The sequence below is a fragment of the Platichthys flesus genome, chromosome 17, assembly GCF_949316205.1.
Source record: "Platichthys flesus chromosome 17, fPlaFle2.1, whole genome shotgun sequence".
Classification (NCBI taxonomy): Eukaryota; Metazoa; Chordata; class Actinopteri; order Pleuronectiformes; family Pleuronectidae; genus Platichthys; species Platichthys flesus.
Window position 1 is genome coordinate 2,186,419 of NC_084961.1, and position 27,739 is coordinate 2,214,157.

Consider the following 27,739-nt stretch of genomic DNA (forward strand, 5'->3'; position numbering starts at 1 on the left):
CCGGCGTAGAGAGGGGGGGGGGAAGCGGACACGAAGCGAGCGAGCGAGTGGAAAAAGAAGAAAGTGTGAGCCGGAGAAAGAGAGAGGGAGCGGGCAGAGAGAGGCAGAGCTGGCATCGGTACTTTTGTTCCTTTCAGCAGCTCCGCGTTTCTGGACCGAGGAGGATGACGATGATGAAGATGGTGATGGTGATGTGGAGGAGGAATCGAACATGCGACATCGCCACCACGCACGGGCTGAATTGTTAGACATTCCGTCGCTCCGGCTCGACTCCGGACAAACTTCGACCTGCGCCATTCGGTCGCAGGCGAGCGGATCGTCCCCTTCCCTCCGCCTCCGGAGACCCGGGGCAACTTTCTACACGCGTCCCCCAAAACAACCACACAAAGTTTTCCGGGACACCGTGGACGCGCGGACACGCACGAGCGCAGCTTAACGGAGCTTTTACCTGATTTTTTTTACCACAACCTCCAGCGCCGAGCTCCGGGCCGGTCGATCCCCCAACGAGCCTCTTGAGAGAACAACACCGGAGGAGGGAGTGGGGTGTCACGGCTAACTCCGCTAACGGCTAGCTAGCTAACCGAACCACCGTGCAAAGTTACCAGTCGACAGGGGAGGGGGGGGGAAAGTGACCGACGCGACGCACCGAACACGGCGACGAAGATGAAGACCCCGGGAGACTCCGGTGAGTTTCACGGTTACTCGCATATCATTAAAACACACGTTGCGCTGCTTTTTGTTTACTTTGTTGTTCCTGGGGGGGGAACACAACAGCGCGTGTAGCTTCCGCGGCTAACGGGCTAGCATGCTAACGAGCTCCAGGGAAAGTGTGACAAAGTTATGGCGCTCGAGTGGATCCGTCCGAGTCCCCCGTGGTTTCATTAAACCCGGGGAGTCCGGTGCCATCGAGCACCCGCTTTACCTCCTCAACCGCCGGGGAACTCGAACACACTTTCAATACGGGTTCTTCCAACTTTATTTATTTCAAACTTTCCCAGCGCGTGTTCCCTCGAGCTGCGGTGCGAAACCACTGTGGAGTTAGCTTGAGTTTCCTGGATCCGTGTGGAGGAGTCCGGGGTCCGGGCCGAAAGGAGCCGTGACCCCGGCTGCTGGAGCCCCGTGCTTTAGATCCAGGTCAAATTAACAAATCAGTTTTAAATAAGACGGCCAGTTTGATATTAAAACACCAGCACTGGTCCCAGTACAAAGCGGAACAACAAACTATTTGCTTTAAGGGCTTTTATTGACTTAACTTGCAGGGAAGTCCTCTCAAAGAAAAGTGTGTTCGAATCCTGTGAAGTTGATAAGAGAATAATCAACTGGTGTGTGTGTGTGTGTGTGTGTTTGTTAAGGTTGTGGCATATTTGCATTTTGTGATTGTCTCGAGGTGGAGGTGTGAGCCCACACACGTCTCCATTCATCACGGGGAGCTGGAAACCGGCTGAATGATTGCATTGGGACCTTTGCACTTGATCACTTCTGCTGGTTTCAGTGCTGGTTGGCTGTGATGGTGTAACGCTCCCAGTTGACTGCTGCTGCTGGGAGAAGCATGTTTATTCTCCTTAGCTTACACCCCCTTCCTTCCTAAAGGCGTTTTTGAAAGTAAACCTGTTTGACCCCTTGACCCCTACCACAATCGGATCCAGCATATTGTCTTACCTGCCTAGTTTAAAGCTTAACTAAAACCTGCTTCTGGAATTTAAGTAGATCACCACTCAGAAAACCTCAAGGCCATGCTATTTCAAAATTCCGTACATTTTTTATTTGAAGGTGTAATTGCTCTGGTTGAAAATTATGATTTTCCACACGCGGGTATGATTTCCCCTCCATTGTGTCGTTTCGGTGCTTTTAAACCCAGTGTAGTCGAGAGGGATTGTGTGGTAATCTAGGGACAGCCAGAGATCCAGTTCCCATAATGGATGTTTTTAAAAGGGGGAATGCCACGCCACACCACAACGTCATAATTAGAAATATGGCTTCAAATCTCTGTGCTGCTTGAGATAAACTTTGTTTTATATCACGAAACAATCGAGCTAAAACACAAGCAACTTTATTTACACAGTGGGGCACAAGACTCCGGGAGGAAATGAACAGATTCGTCTGCCACGGCCTCAAAGTACTCAGAGCTTGACCCATGAAACTTCCCTCTGCTTGATCTCCACCACACAGCTCATCGTGCAGAAAACACTTAACTGGCAATTATACACTCAAGAATAGTCAGTCAAATAAAACCTCTCCGGAGGGGTCGGGGTAAAAGTAGAAGGCCTTGTTAGAACCATGCGCCACACAGCGGAGAATAGATCCTTTTGTCTATTTATTAGTAATTTTTTCTACTTTACCACTTTCGTTTGGTTCAGCCTGAGTTTAAAGAAGTTGCTCTGAAATGAAAGCCAGTGTGGGTTTGTACGTTTTCAGTGGTGGAAGCAGTTTTCCTTGACATTACTATGATGAAGGTTGTTTTAGTTGAAAAGAATGTTATTTTTTGTCAATAACAATCTGAATCCATGTTGCATTGCCCTCGGAGCTACACAGGCCTTTTGTGTGCATCTCGCCTGTTGCCTGCTTCTACACATACACAAACGGGTGCACATAAATATATATATGGGTCAACCTCCACTCTCTTCCTATCAGGAAGTCAGCAGTCTGGCCCCACCAGCTCCAATTTTCCACTTGTGTTACTCCTTGTATCAACAACGCGCCACATGCAAGACGTCACAGCTACAGACAGGCCGGGCCAGCGACCCAGCATGCTAAGCAGTGTGTGTGTGTGTGACTGTGTTGAAGCATGTGTGTGTGTGTGTGGAGTGAAAGGGGCGATACATGAGCAATTAGCTGGTGTTAAGTCTGGTGAGCACTGGGCTGCTGTTTACGACTGTGACTGTGTTTTAATGTTTGTGAGTGTAAGTGTGTGTGTCTGTGCCCATATGTCTGTCACTGCGCTGCTCTACCTGACGTTGATGTGGTCACAACAAAGTGTGTGTTTGACTTTTACCAGCGAGACCCAATTGCCCTTGAGGAAGACCATTTGGTTCTGGGTAGTTGACTCAGTCTAATGTAATCACAGGAGGAGCCGCCAGACGTCTCTATGCAGATTCACTGGTTAGGCCAACGCTAATGAGCCCAGGCCTCGTTTCAGGAAAACAAAACAAAAAAGACGTCAGTTTCTTTTGGGCTGGGCTCTGTTGTGTTACTGTCTCACCACTATACTGAATTAAGCCGTTGGCTCCAGCAGCAGAGACGACGCAATTACACAACAAGTCGAGGCCAAGTTGTTTGTCTCGGGGAAAGTTTGAGAAGAGGTGCTGGCGACTGATGTGCAGAGATGTGTGTATTTTTTCTCTCTGGGGTTTATTGGAGATGTTGCAGTGTTGTGTGCTCTCTGTGGATTTGGGAAATGTTTATGTCACTTTAAGATGAAAGAGAAACAGGATTAACGACCGTTTCAAGCAGCTCTAATTTAGTTTTTTAATTGTGAGAAAGCCGTTAGTCTTAATCTTTTATTTCTGCTAGTTTAAGTCTCAGTTTCACTTTTCTAATCCAGCCAGCGTTCCTCCCAGGACGCACCTTTCCCCTGGTTTCCCTTCTGTGTGTGTTGTGCTTACTGTGACTGATTAACGTAAAGGTAAAAGTTGACCTGATCACATTCCATAATCACTACTGTGCTGAGTCTGGGCAAGTAGACCCCTGGAAAAACCACAGCACAGTGACGTCAGCATCTCTCTGGTGTGCTGTCAAAGTGGCAGCACGGGTCAACGGTGCCATTATCATCTCTGGATGTTACGGCAAACCTCTTTTTCCTGGAAGTGTGTATGGACGGTGGCTCCGGTGACCCATGCACAGGTCGGAGAAGAGACAACACACGAGCCAGGGCATGCTGGCCAAACAAACACCAGGGCCCCACGCACAGGAAGGCCCCACACTCCGTTAGGCAGCTGAATGCTGATCTTCTTCTACAGTTGTATTCATGTATATGGATTTCTTTGTTCAATTTAAAAGATCCATTTTTGTTACGGTGGCTTAATTATATCAAATAAAAAAGTTATTGGACCAGATTTACTTGACGGTGCCTAATCATTTCATGATCGTGGTTGTCACTGATCTAATTTGGGAATGAAACGCTCGGTGTGTGAGGTGATTGCATTATTTTATTTGAATTCGCTTTGCATCTCTGTGGACGTGTTTGTCTCTACAACACTAACAGAATATAAAAGAGTTGTTTGTTCAGGCTGTTGAGTTGTGATAGTTTACAGTCAGCATTTTTAAGAGCTGAATCTAAGACGTCTAACCCTAAGACACTTGAGTACACTGTCAGTAAATGTTAAACAAGAGACCTTCCAGTCTTAGTTGTTGTTATTTTAGCTTTATCAACGCAATTTTCTTACTAAGTTTATCCTCGGGGGAAGGTCCCTATCATCACGTCCTTAAAAAGTCATTAGTTTAGCAGGAAAGTGGAAAAGTCTGACGCTGCCGTCGCCTAAACATCACAGATTAATCCTGGGAGTGTCCTGATGGAGGGCTCCTCTGTCTACACATCAATCACCACTGATTGTCCGACCAATGAGAATTAATTAACCAACCAGTTGAATGGGAGCCTCCAACACAATTTTCTCTAATATGACGAGTGTGTGTTTGCATGGTTGTTGAACATGTGTATTGTGGCTTCAGCTCTTTGATTTAAATTCTCACATCGAAACCAGACGTAACATTTTAAAAACATATTTTATCATGGTGCCACATCGTCTGCATTCTGAGTTATTCACAGGACTAGTGAAAATGTACTAATCAAAGCAGAAGGTCACCACCACCAGTGCTATCTCTGTGTAATCTCTCAGAACGCAGAGAACAGGCCCGGCTCAGACAAAGTGCAGAACCGCTTCTTAGTGCAAAGGAATGTGCTCATCAGTCTCCACAACATGGTCGGCCTGCTCGCCCTCTGAGCATCTAAGTATTTATGAGCAGGTGAATCTGCGTTGGCTCCTCGACAGCCGACCTCCAGCCGAGCTCATGAAAAGGACAGAGCCGGTCAAGTGGAACCAACAGCCGGCTTCACTGAGCAGATAAGGAAGACTTCTGCATTGGAGCTGATGTCTGTGAAACACCTGACAGGAATCTGGGCTTTCCGGCTGCAGCGCTACTCGGTCATGCACAAATTAATCTCTCGTGCATAAACTTGAAAGGTGAGAGAACAGCCCAGGCATCTTTACTCCTCATAGACATGATGTGTTGATCCATTTACCCGTCAGACTAAAATATGTTTTGTTTAAAAAAAAGAAGCCCATGTGAGCACCACCTATAAAGCTTCTAAAACCTCTGCTCAACAAAAGCTGCAGACACAGCGTTTACTCTTGAATCAAACCAAGGCTGAGAGAGAACAGGAGGTGAGGAGGTAGGTCTGTGCTTTGTCTCAGGCTGTTGTGACTGGAGTCACTCAATCTGAGCAGCGTCCTGCAGTGTTATGTCTATCACCTGTGGCTCGTGGAGGAGGAGGAGGGGAGACCTGGTTGGTTTGGCCTCATTCATGGCGAGAAGGATGGAGGGAGGGCTCTGCCGACATATGGGTCTGACTTGTGTGCACTGCAAAAAGAATTAAGGGACAGACTAGGTGTGGTCTTGTAGTCCCACAGCCCACACGGCCCCTGCCAGGGCGAAAGTAGCTGCCACCAACGTGCTGTCAGAGCAAAAATATCCACCGAATGCCATATGTTTTTAGAAAGTCGGTTTGAGCTGAAAGTGGTTAGGGGACGCCTGCCAGGTTGTGTTCTGGTAGTTGCAGAGACCTGCAGTAGGTGGCAACATCTAGGACTTTTTAAATTAAGTGTGGCATTCATTGGCAGTGCATGGCAACACCAGTGGAAAGTCTTCATTTAGAAACCATTTGTAAAATGATGCAAAATACATCGGGCACATTCTCTACCGAAGGGGCCACCTCAGGAGTCACGGAGGGAGAAACCCCGGTGGGCTCCAGAGAGTTGGGTTCTGTGGTTGTTTGGACGCGGTGGATCCAACCCAGACTCTTCCTGCTCGTACACTTGTTGGCTTTACACCTGCATTTTTTTACCCAACGCCGATTTGATTGAGAACGTGACCTGTCCTGCTCTCAGAAAGGGAACACGATGAATTCAATATCACATAAATCTGATCCGAGGTAGTTTCAGAAATACTAATTTCTACAAACCTCTCTCTCTGTTCGGCGCGGTGCCACCTAAACGGCCGTGAAATGGCAAAGTCGAGCACCACTGAAGCCAAACTCAGTATATGGCTTGTAAATCCAGGTAGACGTTCAAGACAAGCAGCTCAGTGTCTGCTCTGTGCAGCGCTTTCCAGGGTTCAGGAGTGAGAGCTGCTCACGGCTGTAAAACCTTGAGTTTTACTGGTGCTGACACTGATTCAGGTGGCCGTCCGAAAGGTACCAGCTCCAGATGTTTGTGGCAGCAGCAGTGACCATGAGTTCCTACCGGCACACAGGAAAACCTCTTGTTCACACTACACTACATTTGTGGACATTTGCTTCTCTCCACATATTTGTTTACATTCATATGATTTCCACAGTAACCAGATCCCCCGCGCAAATAAATGAATGCATCTCGAGCACCAGTGTGGCAGCATGGTGCAGGCCGAGAGGAAAGATCATCCACTGGAGCGCTCCCCCTCGTGTCCAGGGTAATTTAATCCACAGCTGAGAAACATCTGGTGTCGGTGTTAACGGCGTCGGAAAGACACATTTCTTAAATATAGAAGGGACAGTTCGCTCCAGCTGAGTTCCAATGGATTTCTAATCACCACAGACGGAGACGGGCTCTCCCTGAGCACACACTGTCCCGGTGTCAGGAGGCAGCAGAACCCTGCGTCGCGTGGACAGAATCCACAGCTGTCAACATCGGAAACTTCAGTTGTGTTCAGAGAAATACTTTTTTGTGCTCACCATGTGTTATGTAATGTTTTAACTATAAATAGCTTTTTACATTTCGCCTGCTGTGGTGACTTAATCTAGTTTAATCTTGTTAAAGCAACATGGTGGCCTCTGGATTAAAGACATTGCCTTATAGCAGCATCTTAAAGATTTGTCCCAATGATCTGATCTGAGCTCAGAGTTTTCTCATGAGCTCTGGTAAAGTTCAAATAAGTCTGTAGGAGTTTTGTTTTCACGTGTCCACTATCTTGTCTGTGGAGAGGACAGATTGAGCGAGAGACGGAGGGAGTCAGCAGAGCGCGGTGTGTCTCTTCTGTTGTTTGCTCGTCCGTCTGTTGGGAACCCCGTGGTTCTCTCTCTCTCTCTCTCTAATGACTGTCACTTCTTGCCCTGGGACTTCAGCAATCTGTGTGTCGTGTCTGTGATTGATGTGACTCCGTGTGTCACAGCGTTTTAAACCTGGGATATAGGAAGTTTGTTAAAGTAAAAGCTTAATGCATACAACTTTATTCTTTCAACTGCCCCCCACAAACTACACACATTCACACCCTCTCTCTCCTTTCTTTACACACATACATTCGCTGTCTCTCACACCCACAATCAAACAAGCACAAGAGGATAGTTATAGTTTTCTTTACACATTATTTAGTTGCGAGTGAACTTCAGGATAAATCGATAAAAACAATCGTTAAACAAAAACGTACCAATATTTGACTAAATAAATATCTGCAGCCTTATATTTTATTAATTTAAAGACCAAAGATTTTGATTACTCAAGAAAATAATCTAAAAATTAATCATTAGTTGCAGCCCTACCACACCGTTATCGGAAAAAGACCAATAACCTGACAGCCCTTTGTAGAACGGATCTTAAAACACGCCTTTACATTTCTGTACGTCTACATAATTACGATTATATTGTCAAATGATTAGAAATCGATCCGGGCCTCTGTTCAAATCACTTGACAGCAGTTTTGTGCAGTTCTGGCATCGACAGTGACTGAAAGCAGCTGCAGACTGTTTGAGCCAGTGGAGGGCTCGGGCTTCTCTTGTTAGCTGCTTCAAAGGTAAGTCATAAATTACATTAGCGATAAGGACGGCTCCATTTGATCAGGTCAGCACCATTAGTCCCTCATAAAGTCGAGCTTGCTGTGTCTGCCTGTCTGTCCCTTTGGTTTATGACCTGGAGGTCTCGGCTGACGTCACAACTTAAAGCTGATTTCTAGAAAAATCTTGGCATTCTAAAAGGTTTAAACACTTTTTAAATGACTTAATAAATGAGATAATTGACATAAATGATGTAAGTGTCTAGGAATGTTGACTCATTGCACGTTAAGCAGCAGTATCACTCTACACGTTGGATGTATTAAGTTCAAAGATCCGTCCCTAAGTAGCCGAGCGTCCCTGTTGGCGGTTTGAAGGACCAGCCGCGGTGATGAATGAGTCCGCTCTCTGTTTTATTGAAACGTGAAAGTCAGTAAGTCCGTCGCCCACTCCCAGCATGCACTCTGTATTAGGGGCGCTGGACCCCCCACATGCCATGAAAAATGGGTGACGTCTGTCTTGCGTTAACGCACACAGACACACTCTTTTAATTTTCTGCAGCGTGCTCATTTGGGCTGCCATCTCCCTGCGGTGACGCCGTCATGCCTGTGTCTTTAATGTTTTTACGCAGGGAGCGAGCCACTCAGTCTAGAGACGGGAAGATCCAGCTTTAATGCAATAGACTGGAGAATTAGGACTGCGGTGGCTCTGCCAGTGACTAAAGGCTGACTAACACACCCAGACATCACACAAGGAGAAAGTCCCTCGCCCGGCGGTTTGACGTTATTTAAGAATTTCACTGACACCCTCCTCCAGTGCAGATCTGCTCTCACTGGGATTGAACTATGAGCCATGGTTACAAGGTTACATGGTTGATGGTGAACTGGTTCTGACTACTGTCCAGTTTGGGTCTCAAAGTCTATTAACCAACACTTAGTGTTAGTGAGCAAGTCGCCAGTCGTCTGATTGGTGACCATGCGTATGGTATCAGTGATAAATAGCACTTTAAATGACTTCTTTTAATTATAGCAGAACACAAAGAACTAGCGCTCATTAATTACTGCAAGGAGTGATTCTTTTTTTTGCCAATATCTGTCTTTCAATCAATCTTTGAATAGATCTTGTTCAACCAACTGTTCAAAACCCAGAGAGGATCCATCCCTGTAACTTGTTGGATGATTTCAGTGTGGCTCTTTATCGCCACTCGACTCTGATGTCTTTGTCTTTGTCTTGCACATGTTCTTCTCCATCCTGAGATGTTTGTATTCTTCCACTCTTGCGTCAATGGAATGTTAGAAATGTCATCAATACTTTCCCGAGACTCTCCTTCTCATCACAGGCTCATTCTGACCTTTTTGGGACATTTTTCCCCCGGGGGGCTGATGGTAAAAGGTTTTTAGATTTGATTCCTAATAGTGATGTGAAAGGAAAACCCTGTAGATACTTTAGATTTAGGTGTTAATCAAATATTCATATTCCTGGCTGATATTGGCTCTCAACCCCCCTGGCAATAAAAAAACAGTCCTATGTGGTTAAACTGCTCCTAAAATTTTATGACCTCAAACGTATTTTGATATTTTTCCCTTTTCATCAACGTCAGTCGCACACTGAACCGAACCTCGCGTTGTCGAGCAGTTTTGTCCTCGTAGTTTGTAATCAGCGGCGGAGCCTCTTTGTCTGTGTGGAAAGACGCTGAAAGGAAAAGTTAAGTTATGAAAAGGAGGGAGAGTGAAAGGGTTCGAAAAGGAGAGGAGATGAAATTTGATTTGGCAAAGAACACAAGGAATGAGTCACTCATCCAAGCTTCCTGCCTTTGGAGCCACGGTCCTATTCTGGGCTGTTGTTACATGTCTGTGTGTGTGTGTGAGTGCATGTGTGTGATTTGTGTGTCCACATTAGTGATCACATGGCTCGGTCCAACAGCTGAAGTCACCAACATTTTGTTGTTGGTCTCATCTGTCTGTGTGTGTCTGTCTGTACATGTCATCATATGGTTGTGTGGACACAGTTAAGTTGTAAATCACGGTTTCGAGGTCTTTACAAAGAGACGTTTGAGGGTTGAGACTCGGTTTCAGGGCTCAGTTTAGAATGAGGTTGATTTTAGGTTTAGGTTAATGCTTCATGTCGATGAGGAGAATCCAAAGTGAGTGTGCACACGTGTGCGTTGGAGGAAAATGAAAGTAGTCTGGTGACGGAACCACAACACAGGAGCCAAAGTTAAACACGGATATTCATCGTCTCTCTCTGAAGTCACTTCAACCACTTCAACCACACAGCAAATCACTGCAGCTCCAGTCTCTTCTGTCGCTGAATGGCGGCTTCTCTTATTTATTGTTTTTATGAACTTTTAAAAGTTAATTATCAGTCTTGTAATCAAAAAATGTATCGATGAATTAATCGATTCAGGATATTGAGACTGTCAGAATAAAGCTGTATTATTAGTTAGTTATGTTGGGACCTCTTTTCCTCTCTCTCCTTAGTGAATATATTCCTTCATGGTTAGATTCCCTGAAACAAGCCCCCCCCCCCCCGTATACCCCTTGATTGCCAGCAGGAAGTCAGGTACTTCCTCTCGCAGTGATATTAACCAAAGTCCTCCAGTTGAAGGGTGTTCTTGTTCGTTCTGCCAGCCGGCTTCCCGGTCTGATGCCGGTAATCAGCACAGCCACTGCCTGCGTGTGGAGCTGGCCTGTTTGCTGGATTTAACACTGGTTGACTTCGCTCAGCAGGGAGCCAGCCGGCCTTGTTTCCTGCAGACCATGAATCATAAACATGCACAACAGTGTGTGTTGCTGTGGAACAGAAACTGCATCTGTTCTGCCTCAGTGCACCTCTGGTCTGAGACGTATCTCACTCTCTTTACTGTCTCTCTATTTCCATCTTTTATTCTATTTCTCAACAACTATCATTCACACAAACTCAGGCCATAAGACTTTTAAACTCCTCTGTGACATATTTGCATATTTGCACTATTGTTTTATTTTCTCCTCTGCTGTTTATATATATATATGTATTAAGATATATATACTTAATTTTGTATTTTAAATTGATATTCTATTTTATTCTAGTTGATACTATTTTTATTTTATTGTATAGGTTGTAATTAATTGAGCATTGTTAGAAGAGAGCCTGAGACTCAAGCATTTCACTGCCAGCGACTGCTTAATGTTATTGTTGTGCATTTTACAATAAAATCTTGAATCTTAAATCTTGAAACTCATATTTGTGCACACAAACACACAATCAAAGTATTATGACGTAATCAACAACGTTGGTTGGTGGAAAATCTCTCAGTAAATTAATTTAATTATTTTATATTTATTATTTACACATAAAGTAGTAGTCCTTAATGGTAGAAATGTATTGAATTATGATCTTTAGATTTAGAAATCAACTTGTTTCCTGCAGTTTGTGCTGCTCAGCTTCTGTTCACATGGATTCGGCAGCTCAGGCTGTTCCTGCTAGTTTTAGTGATCATTGGTTTATCACTACTTTTTTCAAGATGCATTGTGGGAAACAATGAGTGCACATATAGAGTATAATAATCTTCAGTAAACATTCAGACACAACCGCAAACTCACTCTATAGTGATTAGTTTCCGAACACAGCCATTGTCTTTCAAACAGATTCCAGTCTGAGTGTCGGAGGAAAGCTTGAGAACTCCAGCAATGCAGTCGGGCAGCCAGGAGCTCATTACCGCTAAATATTTTACAGGGTTTTCATTTTCTGGTTGGAAAGCGTGCTCAGACGAGTTCCAGCATGTGCACTTTCTCTCTGAGTCTCCCACCCTGGCTCAGCGCTGCAGATTAACAGATAAAGATCTCTGCTCTAAAATGACGATGTAATTGTTTAGGATTTAGATTCTCGCTCGTACAACAGTGATCGTCTTTTCCTGTGAAGATTCCCTTCTTTCCAGAACTACAATTTTTTTATAATCTGAGCCAGAAGTAAGTTAATTAGAAGCCAACGTCTCTTTGAAAGGTGTTTTTATTAAATGTTGTTGGCAAAGTGCCACAGTGACACAATTCTGGCATCTTTAAAACAGCTGTGTGACCCAGAGGGCCTGCCGAGTGTAATGGGACTTTACCCTCCTATCTGAGTGTAATAACTGACTCATGAATGCGTGCACACTCACACTCGAGCAGACACACTCATGCCAAGCTGGGGTTGTCTTAATCACAGCCTTGGCTGCCTCCAAGGTGCCGCAGAGTTCTCCAGGGCGCGACAGGTTTCTGTCTGGCGAGGTGTAGGCGTCCGCCGTGTCTCCGATTAGAGCAGCTTAACCGTCTGAGTCGTAGCGGAGATGCTTTATACACTGAAGTGCTTCTCTTTGCAGTCCGAGGCTTTAATGCTGTGGCAAACAGTCAAATTCCCCTTTTTAAGGTGCCCTTACTCTCTTCTGCAGACTGGAATCCTCAGCATTTCAGCCGTCTGCGCTCTAATATTGCTCGTCCCCAGTGGTTAACCTTAACTCTGAGTCTACGGGAAGCACCGCTCACAGCACCAGCGATTTGGAAGATGGATTTCTGAGCATGAGACAGAAACCGCATCATCCCCGGCAGGAGCAGCCGCTGATTTAAGCCATGCAAAGCCACTTCATTAATGGCCTTATAAAGCTTCAGGAGTATTCCCCAAACCTGAGGGCAAATCTTTCCTAATCCATCATCTGCACTAATTTAAGTCATTAATAACAAAGTCTCCTGGTAGCAAAAGGAGTGTTTAGCTCTTAGTCAGAGCGGCACAGACTCCAGGAGAACTCAGACCAGTTTAAGAGGTGTCGTACACCCTCTGTTAAAATTTTAAGATTAGGTTTAATCTTCATCCACTTTTTTTCTTTAGCATTTATCTTCAGGCATCTTTCTCGTGTGAACACTTATCTGTCTGTGTCTTTCTCAGTTTCCATCACGTTTCCCTCTCGTCTGTATTAACTTCGTTGGTTTGGAGACGATGGTGGAAACCCACATTTCAGATGACACACAGATGTATATCTCCTCCTCAGTTTGAGGAGATTCATGGTTATTATTAGCAGCTCTGACTTTGTCTCCCTCTCCGTTCCGCCTCCTTTCCTTCCTGACTCTGACCCCGGCTCCCTCCCTTGTCTGTTCACCGTTCCCTCTCTCTGTAAATCTGATGTAATGAGGGATCATGTGAGGAAAGAGGTGAAGGTTTATGCTGTGCACCTGCAGACGGCCGACCTCCTTTCCTTTTGATCTCTGCTGGATTTATTTTTCTCCTTCTGCTCTCTATCTCTCCCTCCTTCCTCCTCCTCCACTTTACCCTTCCACCCGATTTCCTCCTCGTCCCGTCTGTTTCTCCGACTCCTCCCTGGATTTAAGCCACTGGCTCCTCGAATCTTAACTCCATCCTTTGAGGGTAATTATGAGATTGCCTCAATGAGGCGCGGAGGGTTTTTAAACAGCAGTTTGAACTCCTCAGTAAAGCTGTGATAGATTGTCTGTTGTGATCCCAGCATTGTACACAGGTCGTTTTACAGCAAAGGCACAAAATGGAGATTCGGATAAACAAGTCTGAACAGTTCATGGTTCTTTTTATTGAACTTTTAAATGATCTTTTAAATTTAATTGGATTGTATGAGCTGAGGGGCGGGGTTGTCCACCTGGCTGGTGCATTGTACACTGGCAGAGGGAATATAACACAATTTAACACAAAATCTAACCTTTCTCTCGTGTCGCCTCGGCCATGTGATGCTATGCGAGTCTGTATTGTGTTATCGCTTGCTTCAAATTAAAAGCCCTCAGCAGAGTCGAGTAATTGGAACTTCATGACATTACATCAGCGGGGCCACCTCTGCTAAATGTATACAGCCCAATACTGTCACGACAAAGTTACATGTTACAGTTTTCATTTGACGATCTATTAATTAGGTATTTGTGTGTTTTTCTGCGCTGCACATGCCAGCACCACGTACGCCCAGCAGAGATTCCCTGTTTCCTGCTCTGGACCCATTTGTTTCCGGCCTTTCTGTGTTGTCCTGATCCCGGCGCTGATAAAACCCCCATCCAGTTCTCAGTAGCCAGCCCGGCCCCGGCCTTCTGGCCTGGCCTCTTACCTCTGTGTGTTTGTGGCCGTGCTCCTGAATCATTACCACGCAGACAGACACGGACCGACCTTTCCAACGGCTAAATATAGACCCACCAAAGAATAGGAGGAAGGGAGGGAAAAATAAACGAGGGGATAGATGGAACAGCATGTTAAAGAAAGTTGTTGGCGGAGAGCGAAAGAGAAATACAAGAGGAGGTGGTTTGTGTTTAGTCTCAGCGGCTGCAGGCCTTCTGGACAATACCCTAATGATGGCTATCGGTTATTACCAGCGCTGTTACAACAGTGGTGACGTCAGAGCCGCTGTGAAAAGCAGAGCTGTGCGTTAAAACCCCCCCCCCCCCCCCCCCCCCCAGCCTCTGATTGCTGCTGCACAGATCCTGTGTTTCTCTTGGAAATGAAAATGCAGGTGTCTCAGGACTGCTGCCAAATAGCAAATGAGTTTTTCTTTCCCTGTTCTTTTCTATATTTAGAATCCAGTGAGGCCTGAAATGGTGCATTTCACCTCTGTCTAACAATCAGAATTCTTCCTGTCTGGAGCGGAGGCTGCCAGATCGTTGGGTTCATCTGTCTACTTGTCAGACTCATTCTCCACGAGCTGTATATGAAACTATCTGCATGTTACAGTTAAGTGACATGTCCAGTGAGGTGTGACAGCTCTGCCAGGTTCTCACGACACAGGGAAACAGCCTCTTTGCCTCCATGCAGCTCAAGTGTGAATAAAAACTAATGAGATAACTGCGTTCCCACAATGTTGAGGAAGAGATAACAAGTCACACCTCGTTCATCTGTAACTTCCTCTTCTTTCTCGCTTCACACACCACATGATGCGGAACGTTCACTTCTTGTGGCTGCATTGATAAAAGTCAAACATCAGTAGGAGTTAAGAGATTTATGTATTTAAAGTAGTGGCTACAGATGAGCAGGAAATGATCTCCCCAGTTGGTCTCGGTCTCTCTTTGGACCTAAACAATAAACACCAACACTAATCAGAAGTTGGACCCCTCCAGTACTTGACCTGCCCCACACTACTAAAAGAAACACTTCATTATGTTAAACTTTACTTGTCCTGCTCCTTTCTTCTCCTTTGCCTCCTCCCACTCCCTCTTGCACTCTATCTGTGAATCTCTGTTTTTACTCACATTACATGAACCCTAATATGTGTTTGTGTTTTAAACTGGTCTCATAAACTCTGGAGCGACTCTAACAAACGCAAAATAAAGTTCAGATCTGTTCAGGTTGTAATAACTTGTGATCAGGGATGGTGTTTATTGTTGAAGTGTAAAGTGAGAGCAGGTCATCTGGAGGGTGGAGGAAGGACACTCAGACTGAGATGAGATGAACGTTAAGGGCCTCGAACGACTCAGGAACTTCTTTAGTCACATTCATCAGGTTTTTTGGGTTAGGGTGAGCTGTTAATGTCCATTATAGCTCGAGTTGTTAAACTTGGTCCTTTAGTTCTTTGGGGACAAGTCGATCTGTTGTGTCCTCGACACGTTGGACAGTGAAGCCGGCGCTGAACCGATCTCCTCTGGGCAGACGGATCACAGCCCAGGTCCCAGGTCTCTGGATCTGAGCCCAAACTCCCAACTCCTCTGGCAAGTTTTGTGTAATCGAATCATATTTTGTGTTCGTCGTGACTCCTCCGCTTATTTTTAGCGCTTAAAAGCTTTTGTTGCTAGGAGACCATGTGTCATAGGAGAGGCTGAGCGAGGGAGGGACAAAATGAAAAAGAGAAAGGAGAACAAGAGAGAGAGAGAGATGGCCCTGGTGCTGAGGGGAGAAAGGAGGAATCTGTGAACGACAAATGAACAAGATATGAGTCAGCAGGGACATCTGCAACACACAGTGGGCACGGTTTCTATTCCTGTGTCCTTTGTCTGTGTGCTCTGTGCACCCACGCATGAACCCACTTACCTCACTAACCTGTGTTGTGTGTTTGTGTGTGAGGGCGATATTAGCTCGCCCACTTTGATTTAATGCACTCCTCGTGAGTTGTGTGCTTGTGCGCCTATTGAAACACACGTGTTTCTTACTGCACTAATCACCAGTGTGTACCCCGTTACACAGCTGTGTTGTGTGTGTCACAACAGCCTCACTGTCGTGTGTATGAGTCATGTGCTTGTACCCCATTAGTGCTCAGCCTTTCACATGGCCATTATCAAACCATCGCAGCCAGCTCGTCTGTTGCTGGGCTCGATCTCCCAGCACCGTGGGAGATCAGATAGCAGCATGTGGTTTGTTAGTCATCAGGAGCGGATCTGTTTTTCTGTTTTTCTGGATTCTTTTTTTTTTTTTTTGTCCTTTCCTCAATAAGACGTCTTTTGTAAGATGTTTATAAAGTGATGCCTCCAGGAAGAAGAAAGAGCTCGACTGTGAAACTCTTTAAACATCCACATCAGACATCACTTTGTTTTATATTTTAATTTCTCAGTATTAAGTCCGCTTCTGACAAATTTGCTAAGATATGCAAAAGTCTAATTTATCTCTTAACAAAGATGTTTCACTCTCTCAGTTGTTAAGTGATCAATCCTCTTTAGTTGTCTTTTCCCTCTTTGAGTCCGGTTCTGTTTCTGCTTCCTCTCGGTGACGTTAGCCGACGCAGCTGCTCACCTGATGCTGGACTTTGGTTTCGCCGTGTTCAGAGTGTTTAGTTTTTCCATGACTCACTTTGTCTCCATTTACACCTGCTATTAAAATGTGATCTGTATCTGGTTAAAGGGGAAACACGCGCCAGTTTTCTAAACGTGTTCTTCTCCGCGGTCCAAATTTCAATGCTGCATATCGGTGTATCCGCCGAATCAGCTGTTTGTAAGTGCTGCTTTTATTTTTGTGGGTCAGGAATGTTGTGAGTCTGTTTGTCCACTCCAGTCCCCGGCGGTAGTTTCTCCTTTTTAAGTGATTTCTGAAGCAGCAGCAGATCATTGAAAGTTGCTAAAAAAGACCTGAGGACAAACAACACAGACCTGGTGTCAGATTCATTTCCTCTGACCGTAAAAAAAAAGTGTTAAATATCAGTTACGCTGCATATTTTAAAATAAAAGGGAACGCCGGCCATTTTAGTTTGTCTCTATAAAAAGAAGTCTAATCCAAGTGAACACATGAAAGCAATGACAGCACAGGTTGTGTAAATACTGGAAAAAGTCATAATTGATTTAATCACCATCTGGGAACCATATCTAGTCACAGTTCACTTAACACTGGAGTGTAGTTGCCAGGTGTCTTTTCTCCCCCCCCCCCTCTTTTACAACTCGTCTTTGTGTTGTTTTTTTATGTCGTCTTATCTGTTTCTCATCTGGTCTTTTGTTCTTTTATGTGGTCGTTGTTATGTGCTGTTCTCGGCCCCGCAGCACTTTTCCTATCCAACAAACGCACAGCAACAAAATGCTGGTTTAATGTGTCAGATTCCTGGTTTCATTAGATCTAGATCGCACAACATATGATGCATCGCTTGGTCAAATCTCCCCGGAGGCAAAGTCTGTGGACCTTGAGAAGGTCCTTGTTCCCAGGTCACTGTCATGATGATGTACATGCAGATATGACGGCCTTTACAAAGTGTGGGAAAATCTTTGTAACCTTGGTATTTAGGATTCTGCCTTTTTTACAGTTTCATAAACACACACACACACACACACACACACACACACACACACACACACACACAGAAAACTCAGCATTGTTATATTGTGCCCATATGTTTCCCATCCTAAGCTTTCTCAGCCTGATTGCCAAGGCACATCTGGTCCTAATGAGGTGTGAGTGTGTGTCTGTATGTGTGTGTCTGCGCACACTATGCCTTTGCTATTCAGCCCTTTCGTTTGGCCTTGTGTTGAAGTGCTGTTGAGTCTTTTACTGCCACCCACTGCTTTACAACGCAAAGCCTATACTTTCAACTGTTGGATAATAGTGTGTGTGCACACGCTTGCGTATGTGTATGTTTTTTGTGTGTGTGTGTGTGTGTGTTCTGATAGTAGTTATAAAACCATAGCTTATATTTTGTCTGCTCGTATCTCAAGGCCTGTTAATCTGTAATAACAGCACTGATTCTCCAGCTTTGATGCTGATACCACTGAGATTTGATTTGACTTCAGACTGTGGGAGCATGTTGAGCCCGGACGCTCGTGAATGTGTATTCATGCGCTCAGCTCTCTCCTGGATCTACTAGATTCAGGAAGGTCTTAAACCCAAAGGTGTTTCAGATCTTTAATGTAGGCATTAAATCTCAAGTTTCATATTTAAACCTGCGGCTCCAAACAGTCTCATGTCTGTATCTTTCACAAAGTACTTCTCTACCAGCGCTGCCACATCCACGCTACTTAAACTCTCTTATTCCCAGAGACTCATAAAATAAACCTTCACCTTTGTATTCATGTTGTGTCCTTCCTTCCTTTCTTTGAATTTGCCTCCACCTAACCACTCCTCTCTCCCCCTGCAGGGTTTGCTTTTCCCGAATGGGCCTACAAGCCCGAGTCGAGCCCGGGATCCCGGCAGATCCAGCTGTGGCACTTCATCCTGGAGCTGCTGAGGAAGGAGGAGTGCCATGACGTCATCGCCTGGCAGGGAGACTACGGCGAGTTCGTCATCAAGGACCCGGACGAGGTGGCTCGCCTGTGGGGGGCGAGGAAGTGTAAACCACAGATGAACTACGACAAGCTCAGCCGAGCACTAAGGTGAGGGGAAAGAACCGAGAGTCGAGCTCTGTTCCACCTGATTTAAACCCATGTCTGGAACCGAACCCTAGACCCTGGTTAGATTACATGAGTTATGTTAAGACAAATCACTGACCCTGTAACTTGGCTTTATATTCAGGTCATGAGTTCGTATGAGGTATCGATATCAGACGAGTCAGACGCCGTCAAAGAGCCCAGATGAGCTCATCGTGTCGGCCTCGTGTTTCATGAGAGTCCTCGTTGTGTTGAACTCCAGATGAACTGAGATAAAATCAGCAAAACATACAACATGGATTTTTCTTAACTGGATCCAGTGTATTTGTGGTCATTTGGCAGCAGAACAGACGACAGGTTCAGGGACAGGAACAGTTCACATATTCACACAAACACCAGAAATAGAAGGTAACTTCTGTTTAAACCTCGAAAGGCCCCAAGTAGAGTTTAAACTCCACGAAAACCAACATTCAAATACACGTTATATGGATTTTTCTTGGGATCTGCACCCACTTATCTTTGTCTTGATACAGATTTCGGTCACATGTTCGAGACCTACCTGGGGCTTGAGCTCAAAGCTATTTAAATCAGGGTTTAATCTGGTGATCAGTTCTTCTGGCTTCATTTGATATGAATTATGCTGGAAAGTTGGGAAACAAGCACATTACAATCAGGCAGTGATTAGAATTGATGTTTTTTATTGGAAGCTGAAGAATAGAGGGATGAGGATCGTGTTGATGAAACCTTGTTGTTGTTCTTACTCTTACATTATTTTCAGTTTCTTAAAGAATCCGTGAATAATAGATCATATTGTGAAACTTTGTAAAGATGCAGTAGTTTCTGTTCCTCTTCTTTTCAACTTTCAATTCCCAGGACTCGGGCTCATTTTCAAGAAACCGATCTTACTCATCATCAGTATTTGTTTAAGTTCGAATACGCTTGATTTCATTTGATTGACTCTGGGCTCAGTTCAAGCTTCATTAGAACCTCGTGAAACATGTAAAGAACCAAAGAACTGCTGATTTGTTTTGAACATACATCTGCACGACGCTAAAGCTCCTGGGTGCTGCTGGTGGATTTAGAACCACACACCTTCTCCCTCCACAGAGGACATGTGGGATGCTGCAGAGCTTTATTTAGCAACCAGCCTGTTCTCTCTCCGTCCTGTACACAAACACACAAAACACACACACACATGCACAGAGCCAGTCATCAGTGTCGCCTCCTGTGTTGTAGGTTGGTGTGGGTTATAGTTTGCCATGGTGATGACTAGTTGCACTGCCTCGTCACCACGCACACACACACACACACGCGCACACACACACACACTTAACACCTTGTTATATGTCAGCCCTCCTCCAGCCCATCTGTGTCTTGTTTGTTGCTTAAACCTTGTTTTTTTGTCGTCTTCCTCATTTGATTATCAAAACACAACCTGAATTAATATTAGATGAATTCTAAACGTCCACTGATCCTCACTTCACTCCTCAGATCGTGACTTTACACAGAATACGCTGATGTAACACATTGTTTATTGATTTACTCATTTACGTAAACGCACATGTACACACAAGCTGTTTTCCGACACAAGCAGGTGATGATGTATAAACTTGTGTGTTTGTTTACAAACACACTCAACATTTAACCATCAGTTAATATCATATTTCCATGATTATATCTGTGTCATAACACAACTTGAAGTCGACCTTTCAACCACATTTAAAGACAAACATCTTTAAGCACATGAGATACTGGATATGTTTTATTTATCATCTATTCATGTTCCTACAGGTTCCTCAGGTTCCTTTTAACACTATTAGAAGACTCCGGTTTCTTTTTATGTTATTAAAAACATATCAAACGTGTCATTAATGCACAGAAATGACTCAGATCCCTGAATCTAGGTCTTGAGTCCGATGTCTTGTATCGTTCAGACGGCGTCAGGCCCACAGAGGTTTAACAGCAGATTAACAGTCAGTTGCTCTGTGGTCACACTGAGTGTTTAACATCAAGGAGCCGCCGGAGCCCGACTCTGTGGAGAAGCTCTTTTCGTGTGGTTTGTAAACCTTCCATATAAATGAAGGGCTGTTAATTAAGTCTGAGATATTTGGAGGCGGGTTCTGCCGTCGTTAGATGTGAAGCTTTTGATTGAAGTCTTTCAAGTGAGCGCTCCCTCGGTTCACGTGTGTTCAGTCATGCAGATCTAGTACATGTGTGTATGTCTGCAGGCCTGTGAGTCAGTGAGTGTTAGTTTGTGTGTGTGTGTGTTCCCGCACAACTATACAAAGAATCTGAGTCTTTACACTCCACGTTCGATTCTGTTTTGAAGTGAGTTCAAAGAGCAGGAGGCCACGGACAAGCCTGGGCCCGGTGTGTGAGACGGGCCGTCACACATCCACTCCACACTGTTAGAGTCATGTGATCTCCTCACATGTACGTGCGTGTGGCCTTTTCCGCGACTCATTCAAAGTGCCATCCGTCCGTCCACACGTCTGTGAACAACATGTCCCTTCGGCGTCCCTGCACTAACAGGCCTGATGCTGTTAACACCCACTCATCAATATGGCTGTTTACCGTGTGTGGACCGTTTATCTCCGACCTCAGGGTGAAGTTTACTCACATGTACCAGTTATTGATATTATGAATTGATCTGCCTATTAGTTTCCTGATCAATCACTTAGTCCATGACTTATCAGAAAGTTGTGAGATCTTTGTCTTTTTTTTGTCAGAACTCGAAGATGTTTGATCAACAGTGATTAAAATCAGAAGAGCATCAAATCAATTACTTTTTATTTGTGAAGATCTCACAAATCACAGTTTATCCTCTCAGATTCAAAATCTGTGATCAAATTATTAAGCTCTACATTTTCCAAGAGGAATGAATGTTTATTTTAGAGCTTATATATTCAACTCACCAAGTCTTATGTATATATTTATTTAAGGCAATCTGCCACTGAGATCTTCTCTGCTTGACTCTAGTAGAAATGATGAATATCATTTTACATTTTCCAGAATGAAGCGGCCACAAGTGACTGAGAGACACTGGTGTCGATGTTGTTATTTAAGGGAAATATGAATGTGGTCCCCCGGCTGGCGGTGAGTCACAGGGAGCCATTTTATCATCTGTGAGATGAGCTGTCAGCACGGCACTGCTCACTCCTCGACATCACTGTGTGCCCTGACAGTGACTAATGCACTGGTACCAGTGGAGCCGCTGGATAAGACCCAGTCTGAATGGCTTTGTTAAGTAATCACAGCGAGGATTTAAAACTGGCGTGAGGGCCACTGAAGGAGTTTAAATGAGTAGAGTTGAAATAAGCTGCTTGTGATTCATGTATGGGAAAAATAAACGTTCTATTGGGTTGAGGTTTATTAAAAAAAGAGGAATTATTGATCTTTTTTATTATTAATCTGATCTTTGACACGATGAAGCCGATCTGATCCTGCTGCTGATGTGATGAGTATTTAAACTCACAGGAAGATATCGTCTTCTCTCTCTCTGCTCTCTCTTCAGATACTACTACAACAAGAGGATCCTCCACAAGACCAAAGGGAAGAGATTCACCTACAAGTTCAACTTCAACAAACTGGTGCTGGTCAACTACCCCTTCATCGACATGGGCACTGGTACGTACACGTTTCCTCTGTGTCAGGTCCCGTACGACAGCCGGCCACCAGGGGGCGATGGAGGCCCTTTGGCTTCACTTCATTCACAGCCAGTGTGTCCTCTAAAGACGTCCGTGTGCCACGTCCCAGTTTCTCCCTCCTCTGAAGTCGTCTCTTGTTCTGGTCCCGGCCACCCAGTGTAAACACAGTCCATATGGAGCGGTGGATACCAGTGACATAAGTGCGGCACGAAACTTTAATTATAGCCTCTGTGTGATGTGGCCCACACACTGACATGTTGTGATATGATGGTTTTACACACACACACACACACATGCCCACGTCAATCTGGATCGATGCACACACACACACACACACGGTTTTTCCCGTTGTTGTCACACATGGTTGTGAGATGTGCGTTTCTTATAAAGACAGAACCACACACACACTCGGCGGTACTGGAAAGAAGCAGAGGAACCCAGCCCATGTTTGTGATGGCAGTAAGAGCAACTTTTCCAATATTTAATTCTGGCACGTGCACAGATGGCAAGAATTTATTGCAGTGCCACAGTCTCCCTGGTGAGAGAGAGAGAGAGGGGGGGAGGAGGGGTTGAGAGAGAAGGGAACTTGTGGCTTTGTGTAACCCGGTGTTTTCTTTGTGTGTCTGTGACCCTCGGGGTAAAATAGTTGGAGTTACGAGAGAAGTGAGCGACTCTCATTTGTGACTTTTCCTTTTCTCTTCAGTTTAAAAAGCTGGTTCGTACAAAACTAAAACTAGAAGATGAAATAATAAACATGTTTCCTTGTTGGTCCCGTCTGGTGTTGAGCCGTACAGACAGATTTTTTGATCTTCATGTTTTCATATATAACAGATTTCTACCTGTGTAATGCATTTACAATAAATGAATAACATCCCTGATATTCTTGGCAGCCTGTTGTGAGGCTGAAGCAGAGAAACAGGCCCACGGTTTGAAGATGTTTGTTTTGAGGATTTGAAATCACAGTTTTATTTCTCTGATGACCTCTAACACAAAAAGCCTTGATGCTCTATTGTTCTGTGTTGAAGGAAAACATTTCTAAACCTGATTAGATGAACCAGAACTCCCTGAACTCTTCAGATTATGAGTCTGCTCTTACATCTTCATGACTTCCTGCTGCAATCATTGTTTAATTCTCATCGTTTCTCCCTCACAGGTCGAGGAGTTCCTCAGAGCGCCCCCCCGGTGCCAACAGGAAGCTCCCACTTCCGGTTCCCCCCCTCCACGCCGTCAGACGTCCTCTCCTCCAGCGAGGAGCTGCGCAGCCCGGGCATGTTCAGCAGCGTGGCCCGGCGTATGGCCCGGGGCTCGGTGAGCGACTGCAGCGACGGCACCTCCACCAACTCGGAGCTGGAGGAGGGCCTGGGGGCCGACGAGCGAGGCGGGGGGCCGGAGAGGGCCTTCAGGGGCCTGCTGCCCCACCGCATGCCCCACGACTCTCTGTTCAGGATCTATCCGAACCCAGGAGGGCTCTCCAGACCTGCTCCGAGGGTCCACCCAGATTCTCTGTCCCCGTTCCCTGTGTCCCCCCTGCCTGGCCCCGGGGGCCTCCTGGGCCAAAATCTGTCCCCCGCTCTGTCCATGACCCCCACCCCCCACATGCCCTACACCCCATCCCCCTCCCTTTCCTCCCCGATGATGGGCTCCCACTTTTCCTTCAACCCAGAGGATATGAAGCACTACCTGCAGGCCCACACCCAGTCTGTCTACAACTACCACCTCAGCCCCCGAGCCTTCTTCCACTACCCCAACATCATCATCCCTCAGCCCCACCGCCCCACCCTGGAGAAGCCGCCCACCCACCACCTGCACGCGCCCCTGTCGCTCCCTCACTCCCTCGGCCATCACTCAGCAGTGGGGGAGGAGGGGCCGCCGCATCCGTCTCCATTCAAGTTCAAGTTGCAGCCCCCCCCACTCGGGCGCAAGCAGAAGGAATCGGGAAGCTCGATGGCTGCTTCCTCCTCCTCCTCCTCCTCCTCCTCCTCCAGCCAGTCGTCCTCGTTCAGTGGCTCCGGGCAGATGAACAGCTCTCTCCTGGCGCCTCCTCCAAAGATCAAGGTGAGTCACCGGATGTGTTGTTGAGGAGTTTCTCCCAAACGCTGCGAGTACGAGAAACATCTGAGTCGTAAATAAAAGTTCACGCTGTGAAATATTCTTCCCCTGCAGGTGGAGCCCATCTCTGACATCGAGTCGGAAGAGGAGGTGGAAGTGACTGACATCAGCGAGGAAGACGAGCTGGATAACATCAATGACAGAGGACACCTCTTCATCCCAACACCTCATCATCACCTGCTCAAGAGCCTTCACCACGCCAACGGGAACGGCAGCTCTGCTCCTCTTCCTCCTCTTCCTCCTCACAGTAACCACCACGACGACGACGATGACGATGTCTTCAAGACTCCGGCCACTCCCACCATTGGCAGCGCCGGCCTGGCCTTCCCTCTGATTGGTCTGAAGAGCGAGCCGGGCCAGTCGGCGCCCATCAGCCCCGGCGGCACGCTCTGCATCCCGCTCAAGCTGCGCTTCAAGCGCCGCTGGAGCGAGGACCAGAAGATGGAGGCGGACGGAGAGAGGGACGAGGCGGAGGACAAGAAAGTGAGGGCCGAGGGGGATGTGGAGAGGAAGGCGGAGGAGGCGGGGAGGAGAGGAGGGGAGGTAGAAAATGGGGGAGGACAAGGAGGAGGAGGAGGAGCGGGGGGTGTTATTTCGGGGTTGATGCTGCCACCACCTCCCACCCAGCGTAGAGCGAGCTCCGAGCTGCAGAGGGCCACGGCTCAGCTGTCCCTGGAAAACCCTGGCTGCTGAGCCTCATGCACACACACACAGACACACACACACAGACTCACACACACACACACACACACATCACAGTGTTGGCAACAAGTTTCACATTTTGATTTAGACCATAATGCCTTGTGGGAAACTAAATGGAGAAAACTAGGTTATAACATCAACTTGAGTCTTATGTAGAAAACAGCTTTTTGTGCAGTCGGTCATTTTTTAATCCTCAAATTTAACAGACAAACTTTTTTCCTCCGTGTTCACGAGAAAGTTGAACTTGTTTCCACAGCGACTCTGAACGTCTGGTCAGCGAGCGGCTGCCAGATGTTCTGCTCTCTGTGAAACTGAGGCTACATCTGCACAAGTTTGAGTTTTAACAGGCGTCACGTTCACGTTTTCCATTCACCCCCCCCACCCCACACCCCCCAAGTGTGTCTGACTCTAAAACAGCAACTCTTGGAAACACAACTGTACTCGTTACAGATTGAAACCCCCCCGCAGCGCTGTAAGGTGGTTACACACTTTCTGATTGGTTCTAATCACCTTCAACTCAAAATGTGTAAACGACTTCTACCAACGTCTGATTGGACGATCCACTTCCTGTTGTCACCGGCGTGTCTCCGGTGTGTTAGTCTGGACGTGGACCTGAAGGACATGGTTTCAGTTTTAAAACGTTCTCGTGTGGATGTAGCCGTGTCTGCGCCTGCGTAGCCTCCAGTGTGCGGCAGGGCATCGAACCCCCGTGTCCCTGGTCCCAGCAGTGTTTCCTCTGTGATGTCCAACACTACAAGATGAACTCAGTCTGTAAAGCGACTTCAGTTCTCAAACCAGTGCCCTCATAGTGCCAGTAACCCCCCCCCCCCCGTGCCAGGACTCTGTCTCTAATGGGATTCAATGGGTCTGTGTGTTTGTGTGGTCCATCTCTTTAGCGAGGGCAGCAGCAGATAGACTGAGTTTCTGTGGCTGGTTGGAAGGTGGTGAGCTCCTCCTCGTAACCTCCCTCTCTTCTCTGTGTTCTCTCCTCCTTCATCTTCATCACGACAGAGGGACAGACCCGGACGTTACTAAAACACATTGAACAGCTCTGATGCAGAAGAGACTCTTTGTCCCATCAGCCTGCAGGCGTCCACCAGGTGGAGGACAGGGAGCAAAGAGTAAATACAAAGACACAGAGTCGCACCGATGGATCCTCCAGAGAGGGGGTGAGGATGATGAAGAGCTGTTATGGTGGTAACTCGGACACTGGCCTCCTCTTCATCCTCCTCTCGTTCACCACACTGTACAGAGACGTGAACCGAGGAGGGATTTGTTCGTGTTGTAGATTTTGATGAACTCTTTTTTTTTTTTTCGGTCCCTCGATCTGAGCACGGCGTCCTCAGACGTTTGTCAGCCAGCGAGTGGAACGTGGTTCTCACTGTACAGAAAACAACCCACCAGGGCATCGAGATCTCTCCTCCTCCTCCTCCTCCTCCTCCTCCTCCTCCTCCTCTCGGTCAGGAAGCAGCTACGAGCGAGGCTGTAATTAGTGACACACTTGTTTCTGAACGTGGACCCAGAGCCGGTGTTGTTAAAGCGTCTCAGCTTCTCGTGGATCTGTCGAGGGTCTCTGAGGACGGAGCGTCTCCTCCCTCACTCCCACAGATCCTCGTCTGCATTCCCTCTGTTTGTCTCCTGAAGACTGTCCTCTCTCTGTCGGAGGACGTTTCTGCCTCCTGAGGACACGGGCAGTATTTTTCGGGCATTTGCAGCGATCTGAGGACTTTCTGTGTTCTGGACATAATCGCCGAATCTGTTCATGTGATGTTTTGAGAGGCGGCGACTGAGGAGAAATGATTTTGTCTAGGGGGGGGGGGGGGAAGGGGAAGGGGGGGGAAGAATGTCGAGCCTCAAGGTGAACTCAGGCAAAACCTTCACTGAGAGAAAAACGACTTATTTTTGTGACCTTTAATTCATAAAGTTTAAAAAAAGATCTCGTTCCCATTTTAATGAACAATCGATTCCCAATAAGAACGTGCCTTTGTGAAGCCAGCGTGAGTTTTAACCAGTTCCCCCAGTGAAACACTTTATCACACAACCACCATGCCTTCACCTTTTGTAAAAGAGAAATACAGAATAAGTCAAATCTACACATATATATATATTTTATTCAAATATATATTGAACTCAAATAGTATATTTCAATATGGTAATTTGATACAAATCAGGAAAAATCCTATTTTTAATGGTAAAGATGTGTATATATTCTAATGGGCATATTATTACCAGTATATTTCAGCCTTTGCCTTCTCACCCTTGCCTTCTCTTCGACCGTCGAGCTGCCGCGACAGAGTTTTATATTTATATTGTAAAAATAGAAAACAGTTATGGTGTATTCAGGGGAGGGGGGGTGTGACGAGGATAGATGAGCGAGCGCGAACATTCACCAGACCTGAGTCAAATCATATTTACAGGGTTAGTGGGGCGTGTTTGTTTGTACCTCCATGGTAGTAGCAGCCCGGGTGGGGTTTACCCAATCAGGAGCCACCGTCAAGTACATTTTAAGTCACCCGGTAAGCCCCGCCCATCTCAAACTGAAACGCCCTAAATGATTGACAGCCGTCGTTTGAGACCGATCTGTGGAGGTGGTCACATGTTCC

At 46.1% G+C, this 27,739-nt stretch overlaps 1 protein-coding gene across 1 annotated transcript; it reads left to right on the top strand.

Moving 5' to 3' along the window:
• Nucleotides 1-26,520, top strand: erf (Ets2 repressor factor). The gene is made up of 5 exons (XM_062409791.1): nucleotides 1-685; nucleotides 18,450-18,684; nucleotides 22,193-22,305; nucleotides 23,479-24,380; nucleotides 24,489-26,520. The coding sequence occupies exons 1-5, from the start codon at nucleotides 664-666 to the stop codon at nucleotides 25,125-25,127; spliced, it is 1,911 nt and encodes a 636-aa protein (XP_062265775.1). The 5' UTR covers nucleotides 1-663; the 3' UTR covers nucleotides 25,128-26,520.
• Nucleotides 26,521-27,739: the final 1,219 nt, after the last annotated feature.

What these genes read in the sequence shown, in the direction of transcription:
- erf (XM_062409791.1), top strand. Translation starts at nt 664, where the DNA reads ATGAAGACCCCGGGAGACTCCG. An exon ending in AAGCTCAGCCGAGCACTAAG is followed by an intron (nt 18,685 to 22,192) that starts GTGAGGGGAAAG and finishes CTCTCTCTTCAG; the next exon opens with ATACTACTACAACAAGAGGA. An exon ending in CTTCATCGACATGGGCACTG is followed by an intron (nt 22,306 to 23,478) that starts GTACGTACACGT and finishes TCTCCCTCACAG; the next exon opens with GTCGAGGAGTTCCTCAGAGC.